General features: G+C 37.2%; 1 protein-coding gene across 2 annotated transcripts in view; it reads right to left on the bottom strand.

Annotated features, from left to right (window-relative positions):
• Positions 1–233: 233 nt before the first annotated feature.
• The window catches only part of PLCXD3 (phosphatidylinositol specific phospholipase C X domain containing 3), a 190,558-nt gene continuing 177,036 nt past the window's right edge, over positions 234–13,755 (bottom strand). For both annotated transcript variants that reach the window (XM_067730600.1, XM_067730601.1), the window contains exon 3: positions 234–6,812. In XM_067730600.1, coding sequence (XP_067586701.1) covers positions 6,659–6,812 — 154 coding nt within the window. In that variant the 3' untranslated portion in view covers positions 234–6,658. The remainder of the gene's footprint in view (positions 6,813–13,755) is intronic.

Raw genomic sequence — 13,755 nt, forward strand, 5'->3', positions numbered from 1 at the left:
CAGAAGCTAAAAGCATCAGACTTCGGAGATACCTAACTTTGATGTAATGGAAGCACTCATGGCATTGCATTTATTGGTGGAGAATACTATATTCTTTCACAGAGGAAATCCTAATATGGTGATTTATATTTTTAAAAAAGAATGATATTTCCTGTTGCTCTGAGTCGTGTCCTATTTAAGAGATCCACTTTGGGGCTATCATGCAGCACTGATGAATATGAAATAAAAATATTAAGACAACTGGTATCAGGACTTTATTAAGCTTTTCACTGGATACAAAGAAACATTTTTAAACATTAAGAACACGATCTTATCAAAAAAAATTTCACATTTGCTAAACAGAACTGTAGGCATGTATTTTCTTTACACCACATTTATTAAAGTATCAATGACCAGATCCTAAAAAGAGAAGGCACAGATCTGTCTCCCTCTGGTGAATTTCTAGTGTCCAATGAAGGAAATGTCACCAGCTCTGCAAATTCCCATCCTATAGACATGAAGCAAATCAACACAAATGTGTGACAGCAGGGGCCATGAGATGGAAATGTTACATTAAGGGATTTGGATTTTCTTATCACTTACACAAATTTCAAGAGAGGAGGTAGCTATCTAAATGTTCTGAAACTCCATCCACATGCGGACTCTGTCAAGGATTCACCATTGGATACAACAGTATTTGAAAACTCTATTTTAGGAATGCCGACATGGTTCTACTCTCTGAAAAGTGTTCTAGAAACTGGCCTTAGATCCCACTGTTCTTACTCTGGGACGTGTTGGGTTTCCTCAGAAAAAGCGCTGGTTGTGATAATCTGCTTTGGCGAGCGCCCCTGTCAGGTGCTGGCTTCATGGTCAGGCGCTACATTCTATCTCCCACCTGCTGCCCGAGTAGACACCGACAGAGCTGTGTTCAGACCTCAGACTCCTCCCTTCCTCAGGCAGTCAAGAGAGTTCCTATGTCAAATTTTCTACAGTTCTGTAGGAGACCAGTTCTAATCTGATAAAAATAATCTGTGGTAAGATGTTAATGAGAAAAGTAAGGGATTAGTTTGTTACCTCTCTGAAAGAAAAAAATAATAAAATTTAAAAGAGGTCCTGGTATGGGTTGGAAGGTGCTACTATATATACTCCAGGGTCATTTTAAATGTCTGGGTGTGTTACTGGTTGTCCCAATTATTGAGAAATGTTACTTAAGGGATTAAGGGGGGCAGGTGGAGCGAGACTTGGATCTCACAACAGGCCAGTGAATGTGGCATTAATCTTATAAAAGTTCTTATCTGGTTATTCCTCCTATATTTGAGTGGGTCCTTCATAATGCATTTGTAGGACTTGGCATGGGCCAATATTTTCCTTCATGAAGGGTATTAGGACTATGGATTTTCGTGAAGTATCTTAACACAGGAGTGTAGAAAGAGGTAGAATTTTACCCCCTATAGGTAGGTAGCCCTGATGAAAAAAGTAGAAAGTCAGGATGGATAGGGATGCCAGATTAGAAAAAAATACAAACACAACCAGTTAAATGTGAATTTCAGATTAACAATGAGTCATTTTTTTGTATAAGTACATCTCATGAAATATTGGGAAAATACTTATACTAAAAATATTCATATGTATCTGAAATTCGAATTTCACTGGGTGTCCTGTATTCTACCTAGCAACCTTAAATATGGGACAAAAATAATTGAAGATGGAGAAAGAGAGGAAAGAAGATTGATTAATATTCCATACCAAGATCCCAGGCCCGACGATGACAGAGTTTTGCTTTGAACATGGCCACCTGTGCAGATCCTCAAATTAGTACTTAGTTTTTTATTGCTAAACTGCATATAGGCAGATAGCAAAAATTTAAGAGTGTTGCATCCTGTTTTTTTGCAAAGGGTCTTTACTGACTCTCACAGGGCCAAGGCAGTTCATCTCACTTGAGAAGATCCAATTTTTTAAAAAGTAATGGTTTGGAGAAACAGTTTTTTATGGAAAACTTATCCTTTAAGCAAAATGGGTTCCATATTTGGAAGAACAGCTTTAGGAATGCACTGGTTCTGTTGTTGATGGAAATGAATCTGAATTTAGTTTCTTTGCATGTTAATGAAGTTAATAAATTAATTGATGTTTGAAACTTAAAGAGCATTGGGTGTTCCACAAGCTGGACTATTTGCTTGTAGGAACTCAGATGAGTGCCAAAGCACATTCCTCATGTGATTAAAAAAAAAAGGCCATTTTTAACAAAAATATAATTTCTTTTAAAATTTTAATCCCAAATTGAAACAATAACAAAAATGTCAATGAATTAAGGCTGGTCATAATGTGCCCTTTTTCTTTAGGATAAGTTTGATTTTGTATAAGATACAGTATACTTAATACACACATACCACATACAAGCACATACTTCTGACTCATAGAAATACACATTTAGGACTAATACCTACAAAAGAGTATCACAAATGAAATAAAAATTGCACAATTTTCAGCTGACTTAATCAACACGTTTTACAAATTCTACAGAACATTTTATCGCTGTCATTGGGAAACAAATAATTTAGAGCATTATTTAAAACTGTATGTAACACAGGAGCCACCAATAAGTTATGGCAAATACAGCATTTACACCATTGTGTCACTGAAATCTAGTTGAAAAAACTAAAGTGCTATAAAATAAAATACTTTTAAAAACCTTGTTTAGCATATCCTGAGGGACACTCCGCATTATTTTCTATTAGCAATTCAAAAAGCGAGCACTCTACCTGTGGAGCTCTCATTTGGACTAGCTCTCATTTGGACTAGAAGATTGTGTCATTGGATCATTAAAATTGTAGAACTGAAAAAGTCATGAACACATACATTTCCTGAGACTTCCAAACTTCCAGTCTGGAATCCTAACAGGGGAGATCCTGAATGGGTAACCTTGGCTAAAACATGTTAGAACTCAAAGAACTTAAAACAACATTAAGCGAAGATGCATGTCTGTCTGTTTGTGATTTATATTTAAGTCCATCCTTGATTCTCTAGCTTGAAGTGTAATTGACAGTGTAGTTAGACTATTACTGCTAGGCATTTCTTATTTATGAAGATCTCATTTTTCATTGGTTTTCTAGTGATTTTTCTCCTCTTAAATATTTGAATTATGTTTGTTCCTACTTACGTAGGAGATACTGATTTTAAGAGTTAAAATGACAATAGAATCAGGTTGAGTGATTAGAGTGCAGTTTCAGCTTGAATAGTGTGTGAGATGTGCATGTTGTGTGTGTGTGTGTGTGTCTGTGTGTGTGTGTATGTGTGTGTGTGTGTGAGGACGTGTGTACACACACAGGTGCATACATACCAAATACTTTATGCTCTAATACATTCATTGTTAGGTGGCACTCCATGAAACGTGAGTTTTCCCAGTATGGCTGAAAGTGAATATTGAGGTCATCATATAGAATATCCTAAGGCTTTTAAAAGATGCCTCCTCATTCTCTGTATTCATATGATTGTGTAGTAATAAGGGAGACATAAGAATAATGGCAGGAGTATCTAAATATTCGTCCTTTGAAATTACAGACAGGAAAGCAAACCCCAAAATGATACTCTTTGTATATTTTCCCTCATCTCAGCCACTCACTCCTTTGATTTCCTGCTGTAGATTGGGTAAAAGTTGGATTTTGTTTCTGTTTTCTTTGCCTTGCAGGACTTGTGATGGAAAAGTCTTAAGAAATAAGCAAAACAAAAAATGCACCAAGATGTATCTCCTACCATTTGGGGGTCTATTTGTAGCCCTTGTGCTCTAACTCTCTGGAAACTCAATGCCCAGCTAAGACAAAGGAGCTTAGGCTGATGGTAAGCTCTGATTGCATACCACTAGTCCTCACCCCCTACCTCTTTATTTAAGGCCCACAGCCTGCTCCCTAAGTGTGTCCCAGAGCAGGGCTAATGGGCAGAAGACAGCCAAAGGCATTTTCTCTCCATTCCCCTTGCAAAGGAATCCCTCCTAGTGAACTCTTCCTCTAGTGGAGGATGCATGGTTCACTTCTACCTGTTCCCTCCTTTAGAAATTAAGGCAAGTCCATTTACTCCCAGTGCCTGTTACTTAGATACTGTACATCCACGTGGACACCAAACATTGGCTTGGAAGTATCTTTTGTCAAACAAGGATTCTATGTGCATATCATTAATAGCAATTAAAAGCTTTCTCTAACTCAGAAACCGGAAAATTAATCTAATGCTTCAGCATGTTTGTTTTTTTCCAGCACCCAAATGACAGGTATGACAAAGCTAATTCTAAGCAAACATAAGAAAGCATCTAAGTTCAAGAAAACACAACATATGTACCTCTATATTTTATTCATTTTTCATTTGTATTGAATATGTTGAAAGATCTGTTTTCTCATACATTTATAAGTTAAATCCTTGTGTCATTGCAAGTGTGCTTCGCTAAAGATCCTCCTGAGGGATGAATAATGAATAGTCAGAGAAAACCTCCCCAAAAAACAACTTCACAGGACATAAATTTCAATAAGCTATAGTCCTTTAGAAAGGATTCATATTCAATTGCATATAAAGAGCAGGTGAGAGAGATAGAAAGACAATAAAACTGCAAGGGGGAGGGAAAGCAGAAAGAAAATTATATTTGTAGATAATTAATATCGATTTTTACAAAAATATTTGAACATGATCAGCTACTCTACTTTCAAAAATCTCATCAACTCTTTTTCATACATTGTTAAGGGTTTTGGTCCTAAAATTAAATTACTTAATATTACCTAAGTTTTCACTTGAAAAGAAGAATTTCACTGTGTCTGTCCATGACTGTGTGTGTTTGTGTGTATTTGTGTCTGTCTGCCTGCACAAGAGTGGGTATATATTGATATATTTTGTCTGTTGAGACATATACACACAATTGGAATGGAGATCATATCTATTGTGTGTATATGCATGCTACTTGGTCAACCACACACACCTGCACACTTTTCATAAATGTTCTCTTCAGTATAAACAATTTCTCTTCCTTCCCCACAGCTGCTAATAAGCACTATTTTCTCATAGTGAGTATTTATAATCTTTTAATCAACTCTTGATTATTTATAATTTTGATGTATGTAACCTTGGAATTAAATCCCTTACCTAGGACTCAGAGATTAAACCACATGTCATACATCTAAATTAACTGAAAGCTGAGAGCATGCTTTTATTTCTCTATGGCCCCATTTTACATGGACTGTGTTTTCCCAGGAAACTATTGAGGTGAGATTATTTCTAAACATGAAGATAAAATAATTAAGAATTGTACAAATTCAGCAAATTTTATAGATTTTTATAAATGCCTCACAATATTCCTGTGAGGCATATTGGTAAGGGCTATCATGCTCTTTTAAGATTGTTTAGAGCTGTCAAGCATCACAAAGACACAAAGGCAGAAGCAGTGCTCAAAGTTGCATTACCATTTTTCTTCCTCATACACCTGGACTATCAAATGGTGGATGGCAGAAACTTTCTGTGAAACTTTGGCCTCTGCCTCAAACTTGACCCTGGGGTGGGACACAGAAGTGCTTTTCAATAAGTCTGCCCAAATCACATGTATTTAAGAATCTCCTAAAAATGTTTCACCGATCCTTGAGAGTTCACGGTCATAGTTTCAAAAACATTGCTCTAATTCACTCTGCCACCCTTCCATTTTCCTCAACTTCAAGTAAAAAAACTCACATTGAACCTTCTCAGAATATATTCCTCAAAATCTGGGATTTAGAATGACATATTTGGAAATCTCAATTTGTTAGGAAAGCTTGCTCAATCTTTCATTTCTTTCTTTTCTTCTTTTTATTTTTTCAGTCAAGATAATTATTAGAAGAACTTTTGTAAGAGTTCTTTTCAGAGTTTTCTGATTTTAACAACTCTTGTCATAATTTTTCATTTACTGAGCATTTGTAGGACAATATTAGTTAAGAGATTTCTGAATTAAAATGATATCCGTCTCTTCCCCACCCCCATTTTTCACTATGGAGTTGGCACTAATAGTTCTTCCACAAAAGTTTTTACTCTATATTTATAGCTGCCTTAAATAGAAATACTGTGAAACACTATTGTTTTTATATAACACAAAAATTACTGATTATGGCCACCAATATTACTTATGCAGGGAAACAGATTTGATGCATATTGTTTATGACCAAAAGTTAGTGAGATTGCAGACTACAGAATATTATACCAGGTCCCACAAAACAAGTACATTTCAGCACAACAATGTATTGGTAATACACGTTATGTTGGGCATTTAATTATTTTTAAGTCCCATACAACAGCTGATTAAAAAGAGCGAGCTAGAGAGGGAGAAGAAAGGTTCATTTAGAGGATACACAGAGTAGGAGCCCTAGGTTGAAATCAGAAACACAATCAAGTAAACACTCATAAGTTACAAAAACTAATTCTGAGAAACGAAATGTACTAGTCTTTTTTTATTCCTAACACTAGAAGTAGGTTTTGCTCATCAAATGGGAAATGAAATATTTATAGTAATGTAGAGTATGATAATAATCACTGAAGAAATGGTTTCCCCCTTTTCCCACCCACTTTCAGCCCTTATTCCCTCAGAGACTCAGTGGAATAGGAAGATCAGAGTGTTTATAGATAATATGCCTAATACAGTGAGTTTTCTCTATCTTATTCACTGGCACTCCAAATGGTACTATCAAGTGTTGGCTTCCCCTTCATCAAAGACATAGTTGAGCTTTATGACAGTGCTGATGAAATCACCAAGTTCTACGAAATCGGCAGTGACAATATTGATGCCACTCTCTCCTGGCTTCTGCGTGCGGACCCACTGCATCATGGCAGGAAGAGCTCTGAGAAAAGAAGAAAAAAGAGAAGTCACAGAAGGAAAGATATTATTTTTTGAGCTCATGATTCCCAGGACTTCCTTTAGTTTTTTAACTTATTAAAATAAATGCCCCTATTACAGACACAGAATGGAGAAAAAAGCTAAATGGACAATGGCAAATTCTTAACCTCTGAAGTGACTCTGCAGGAGAAATACAGCCATCGCTGGAATCCACGAGGGATTGGTTCCAGGAATCCCCACAGATACCAAAGTCTGTGGATGTTCAAGCGTCTTATATAAAATGAAGTAGTAAAGTCATCCTTTTTCATCCGCGGTTTCTGCATCCGTGAATTCAACCAACCCGGGATCAATTTTATGCATACGGAACCCTAGGATATGGAAGGATGGCTTGGCTATATTCACTACCTTGGTCCACATTGGACTCCATCTTTGGAGATCTCAGATGCCATGAGAATTTATAGAGAAGCTTCTCCACTAAGGAAACAACATTCTTGCACTCATATTCTAGTTTGGTATAGTGTGATTGCAAACCCTGCAAAGCTATGGGGTAGTGAGGTCAGAGATGCATACATGCACTTAGCAAACATTTATTATGAACCCACTATTTTCAGCAAATATGCTGGATATTGTAAATAGATTTAAGGGCAAAACTCCCTGCATTTGACAAGTGCATGGTTTGGTGGTGGGCAGGTGGACAAGGAAGAAAATTTTAATACTGTATAGCACAATCAATGCTCATCCTTTAACCATATTTACTGATCACCTCTTCTGTTCCAGACACCCTTGAAGGCACTTGGAATACTTGAGTGAACAAAGCAGATACAAATATCCACCTGTGTGGAGCTTACAGTCTAATAAGGAAAGACAAACGATGACTAATAATCATAAATTAATTATATCATTTGATAGGAAAGAATAAGTGCTATTAAAACGCAGCAAAAAAGGAGGATTTGGAGTGCATAGACAGAGAGGTGTGGAGCAGATTGCAACTTAAAATAGGTGCTTACGCAGGTCCATTGACAAGAGGACATTTGTGCGAGGGTTTGAAGGAGACAAGGGAGTTGTCATGTAGAAAGCTAGGGAAAGCGTTTCAGTTCCTGCCATGGCCCTGAAATGGTAGCATGCCTAAATGTGGCAAAAGAAAGAAGAAAGTATTAAAAGATGAAGTTAGAGAAATAATAAGGAAAGGGAGGCAGATGCTGTAGAGCACTGTAGACTATTATAAGGGTTTTGAGGTTTACTCTGAGCGAAATGGGGAGTCTTTGGAGGACCTTGAGCAGAAGAGTGTTATGATCTGACTTAATTATAAAAGATGATTCATTACCATCACAGCATAGTGGAGAGTCACCTAGCCTAGCTTGCAAAGTCAGGAAAAACTTTTCAGAAGAGTGCTCCCTGAATGTTGAGGGATTAGGAAGATTTAGCTGGGTAAAGGTGGGAACAGGGTGATGCAGTGCATTTTTAGACAGAAGAAATAGCATTCCTTCATTCATTGACAGGAATAGGGCGTGCTTAGGAGTAGGGCGTGCAGACAGATCCAGGAGATGTTAGGAAAGATGCAATATCCTATGACAGCATATTGAAGAGAAACCACTATGACCTAAGGGAGCAGGAAGGGAGGTTGACATGAAAAAGGGATAAATGAACTGAGGTCTGAGAGATGGTAGTGCAATAACAATGAAAGAGTGAGGAAATACATGTGGACATTAATTTCCTGGATGAGATGGAGGGAGAGAGAGAAGTGAGTGGGTAGAGAGACAATGATGAGATTAAGAATCTCAGAGAAGTTACAAAATTTAAGGAAGTCTTAAAAATGTTGGAGAAATAAGAAGGAACCGGATGATAGAGGGCTTTCAGAAATGTAGACCAACTGAAAGCTGTTAACCAGAGAAATAATATGCTTAGACTTTTGATTCAGAGAGAGTGGTCTGCCTTCATTGAATGGAAGAAAGCAAGACTGGGATCAGGGCTAACAATTAGGGAGCTGTGGAAGGAAGCCAGACCAGAGATAATGGTAGCTTACATCTCAGTGGCCACAATAGATATATTTGAAAGGAACTGAGGAGATAAAATGACAACATTTGACTGGTGTGGGATTGGATGTAGATGGAGAGGGAGAAAGAAGCCATGTTGATGCCTAGATTTCCAGCGGTATTCTGGCAGGTGAGCATCATTTGCTAATCTTGGAAAGACAGCACTGAAGGCTTTCCAGTGGATGTGCTAAGTTCAATCTGAGACATGTTGACTTTGAGGTGACTTTGGGACATATGAGTTGAGATCTTAATTCACAGTTAAGTACAGTTCTGATATTCAGGACATAGAGCTGGTCAAGAGTCATCACATAGAAAGAATAGTTAGAGCTATGAGAGTGGATAAAATGACCTGGGAAGGTAGTATAAAGAAGGACGAGAAGAGAAAATTTGAAAATCAACAACATGGGCAGAAAAGTTGATTCAATTAAAAAAAGAGAGAAGTAGGCATAGAAGTAAGATGAAAATTAGGAGCAGGTAGTGTCATGGAAATAAAGGAGAAAAGAAATCCATGCTTCTTTTGGTTTGTGAGGTTGAAGCATAGAATGTAATATGTGTGTCTTTCTCCAGACCTCAGAAAGTGTATCTAGTCAAACTTGACCCATCCAGGCAAAACTGAATCAACTGCCTTGGACTACATTCATCCTGTGGGAAATACCTTAAAAATTCAGATCCACATTTTTCAGCATACAGATAGAGGAGGATACAAGTGCTTCTAAAAGAGCATAACATTGATTTAAAAGGTCCATTACCAAAAATAAATAAATAAATAAAAGGTCCATTGCCTTCAGAAAATAGACTGGCAGGTGGAGAAATTTGGTCTTCACAACAACAGCTTCAGAAGAGAATTCTATCTTGAAATGAAAAATCTGGATCCCTAGAGCACAGACTCAAGTGTATTCAAGTTCGTTAGAAAGACAGATGCCGTGGCAATGTGTGTGCAGCCACTTGGGTTTGAATTCCATTACTTTCTCTTCTGCACTTGCTAGGGCAGATGGTTATATCTCTGTTGTGAATATAGTATCACCTTGGCATTTTAGAAAAAGCAGACACTCTTTGGAAAAAGTATCAGAACGAGTGCATTTCCTGGGAAGAATAGTTCTCTAGCAGATATACTCACTTTGAGATGTGAGAGGTGGGGTAGAGAAGCGTGATGCTGATGTATTAAGTTTAACCAAGTAGCTGGCTTACCAGATCCCTAAGGTACTAGGTTTTGGGAGGCTCCTGAGCAACAGAACCCCCATTTTAGAACCATGACCATCACAGAAAGAGATACTCAGATGCCCGCTACTGCTCTAAGACTGAAATTCCTGGGCCTGTATTTAGAACAACTAATTGTTATCCCCATGGAGCTATGTTAGGAGAATATGAGTGCCCTTCTCTGTTTCTCTATAAAATAGATTGCTTTGAGGATTGATGAAATATCATCTTGGAATAGCTTTTAGGCCTCAGGTGAAATAGGAGTTTTACATTTAAATGCTGTTTCTCTGAGTCATGGGAATATTTCTCTTTTTCTGTTCAGATATAGTTTTGTAAAGTCAGTACGATACCAAAGACAAAACAAGCAATAACACCAAGTTGAATATGAAATACTCAGACAGACTTAAGTAGAATTATGTTAAACAAAAGACTCAGTATACTGGATTAAAACTAGCAAATGCTACTGAAGTTATGATGATTATTTAGAGTGGCATTTCTTAAACTTTTAAAATTATTCCCCCCTTATGGAGCCTTTTAAAATATTTTTCCCTCCTCACCCTCCTTCTCAATAAAATTTTAATACCACAGATAGACTCTAAATATGCTTATAAGTTGTTTGTATATACCTGTGCTTTTTACGTAAAAAGAGTAAATTTTTTATTTGCCCTCCTGAGAATCAATTTTTATATTAGGTAATTAGAGTAAATTGAAAAGCCTACTCTGGTGGTAATAAAATATTGTCTCAGTGTAATAATTTTCATGGTATAAGACAAACTGGTTAACAAAGACCTACTGTATAGCGCAGGGAGCTCTACTCAATATTCTGTAATGACCTATATGGGAAAAGAATCTAAAATTGAGTGGATATATGTACACGTATAACTGAATCACTTTTCTGTACACCTGAAACTAGCACAACATTGTTAATCAACCATACTCCAATATAAATTTTTTTTTAATTTTTAAAAAATTAAAAAGAAAAACTGGTTTAACTTTAATTTAAAAAAATCACTCATTCAACAAAGATATATTGTATCTGTGGAAGACAGCGTTCTAGGTGTAGCTCCCTAGAGCCATTTTGGGGTTCAGACCTTCCTCACCTCTCTCCAAGAAACGTTGCCACAGCCCTGCCACCAAATTGCTTTTTCGTGCCTTTTCTACACTACAGTCACAACACTCTTTCTCTCAACCAAATGCATTATTCTTCTACATGAACACTGCAAAGTCTTCTGTCACCTACAAGATCCATAGGCTCTTGATCAGTATATATGAGTCCCTCCATCCTCCCTCACGCATCCACCACACACACCTCTCTTCAGCTGCATTTGTTGCTACTTCCTACATGCTCATTTTTTCTCTAGTAATACTGAAATGCTTATGTTTTCTCCCAAACATCATACCCTGTGGTTTCATGCCTCTTTTTTTTTTTTTTTCAGGGCTTCTCTCTATATGAAATACCATTCTTTCTTTCAGTACCCTTCTTGGTCTAATTTCTGCTTGCCCTTCAAGACTTGGCCCAGGCAGCATCTCCATCCCTCAAGTCCAAATCTGGGTGAAGAACTCTTTTCTTGATGCTTTATCCCCATAAGCACAGTTCTGTAACTACACACTGCACATGGCGTTCAGATTTTCCACTTCCATGCCTATTTCTATCAGCACCTGCACACTTTTCAAAAAACAAAAATCATATCATAGTCATCAAAATATCCCCTGTACTTGCCACAATCCCTGGGACCCAAAAGGAAAATAGCACATTTATTGAACTCAAATGTTACCTAGAAATCCTGGTCTCAGCTGTCTCAAAGTCTAACAAGAAAAATGGATGTGAACCAACCATGACAATACAATATGGCACAACAGACATGGGCATAGGATCCTGTGGGAGCATGTAGGTAAAATAATTTATTTCACTTGGGAGAAATTATGGAGAAATTTAAGGAGCATGTCACAAAATAGGTGACATATGAGCTTGGTCAAGACTTTTTAGATAAAGAAGAAGAAAGCATTTCAAGAAAAGGGAATAGCACATCCAATAGAATATGGGCTGTATGGTAGATCTCCAGAACTTATCTCTCATAACAGAAACTTTGTACACGTTAATCATCACCTCCCCATTTCTCCCTCTCTCCAGCACCTGTGAACACCATTCTATTCTCTGCTTCTACGAGTTTGACAGTTTTTGATTACACATATAACTGAGATCACATAGTATTTGTATTTCTCTGTCTGGCTTATTTCACTTAGCATAATGCCCTCCTAACAAAACTGTACTGTATACTAAGATTTGCTAAGAGGGTAGATCCTATGTTAAGTGCTCTTACCACACACACACATAAAAAAATAATAAAGGGGTCAGGAGGAAACTTTGGGAGGTGATGGATATATTTATAGCCTTGATGGTGATGGTTTCATGGGTATGTACTTATCTCCAAACTCATCAAGTTGTATACATTAAAAATGTACAGCCTTTTATATGTCAGACCTCAATAAAGTATTTTTTTTTAAAAAGCATATGGGCATGAAAGAGAGGACATGATTAGGAAAGACAAGGTGACCAGAGAGTAGGCGCCATGGAGGTGTGGGGACACTAGGGGGACTGACTGGAATAGGGGAGGAACAGGAATGTGTTGGGCCAGATGGTTAACGCCTCCTTTGACAACCTGTTAAGTCAGAGCTTCCCTTTATATGCACTTAGGTTTGCTGTTGATTTCGTCTAAAGAAGAGTTCTTTGATTTTCCTATGCAATGAAGAATCTAATATTAATTCCATACAAAGTCTATCATCTAATGGCACTGAAACTTGTATTCTCTTCACTTATAAATAAAGAGCTTAGGAAGTTCCCTTTGGAAGTTCTCAGATTGCTACGAGATCCTAAAAAGCCCTCATTTGCTCATTCATTCATTCATTTTTTCATATTAGTTCCACCTTTATAACCAAAAAGTTGCTAGCAGAAATTTGAAGAGCATTCACTAATATTATGAAGGAAAATATTTCTTAGTGAAATTATGTAGTCTGAAGAGATTACTAAATTCTCTTTGAATTTGTATATTAATATTTTAGTATCTATTTATGGAATAGTCTCCTTTGGTCTCCTATAATCACATAGAAAGATGTGACTAAATAGATACTGCAATGTTGTCTTTTAAATGCCCCTCTTTTTCTTAATCTCTCATTTTCATTAGATGCTGGATTTACAGTGTGGATTTAGACTGTTTATTCGCAAGACCTCACTGACTACCAGGAGAATCATTTCAAGATAAAGAAAAATTTAAATAAAATCCTAGCACTAGTGTCAAATCTGGAGCCAGACTGTTTCTGCTCAAGTCTCAGCACTGGCATTAATTTTGAGCAAGTTAGTTAACACTCTAAGCCTCAGTTTTATCATCTATTACATTAGCATATTAATGAGGATTAAAGTGCTTAGATGAGTGCCTGGCTCTCTGTGAGTGGTAATGTATTGAATATCCACTGAGTGACAGCCCAGGCAATGCCCTGCTCCAGAGTCTCAAAGAAGGAAGGCAGCAGGGAACTCTGAGGGCAACACCCAGCCATAATACAGTTGTGATATAAAAATGAGCCTGCAGGATTTCTTTCCAACCTTCACAATTTCCTATCAATGATAGAAAGTGGGTGGGGGGGATGTCCTTGTGTATAAGGGCAAGACTGGCAATGAAGCTTTAGGGAAGTATCCTTGGAAGGGTTTTTTGGGGAGGGCAC

Source organism: Pseudorca crassidens, chromosome 3 (assembly GCF_039906515.1).
Source record: "Pseudorca crassidens isolate mPseCra1 chromosome 3, mPseCra1.hap1, whole genome shotgun sequence".
In the NCBI taxonomy this organism is placed as follows: domain Eukaryota; kingdom Metazoa; phylum Chordata; class Mammalia; order Artiodactyla; family Delphinidae; genus Pseudorca; species Pseudorca crassidens.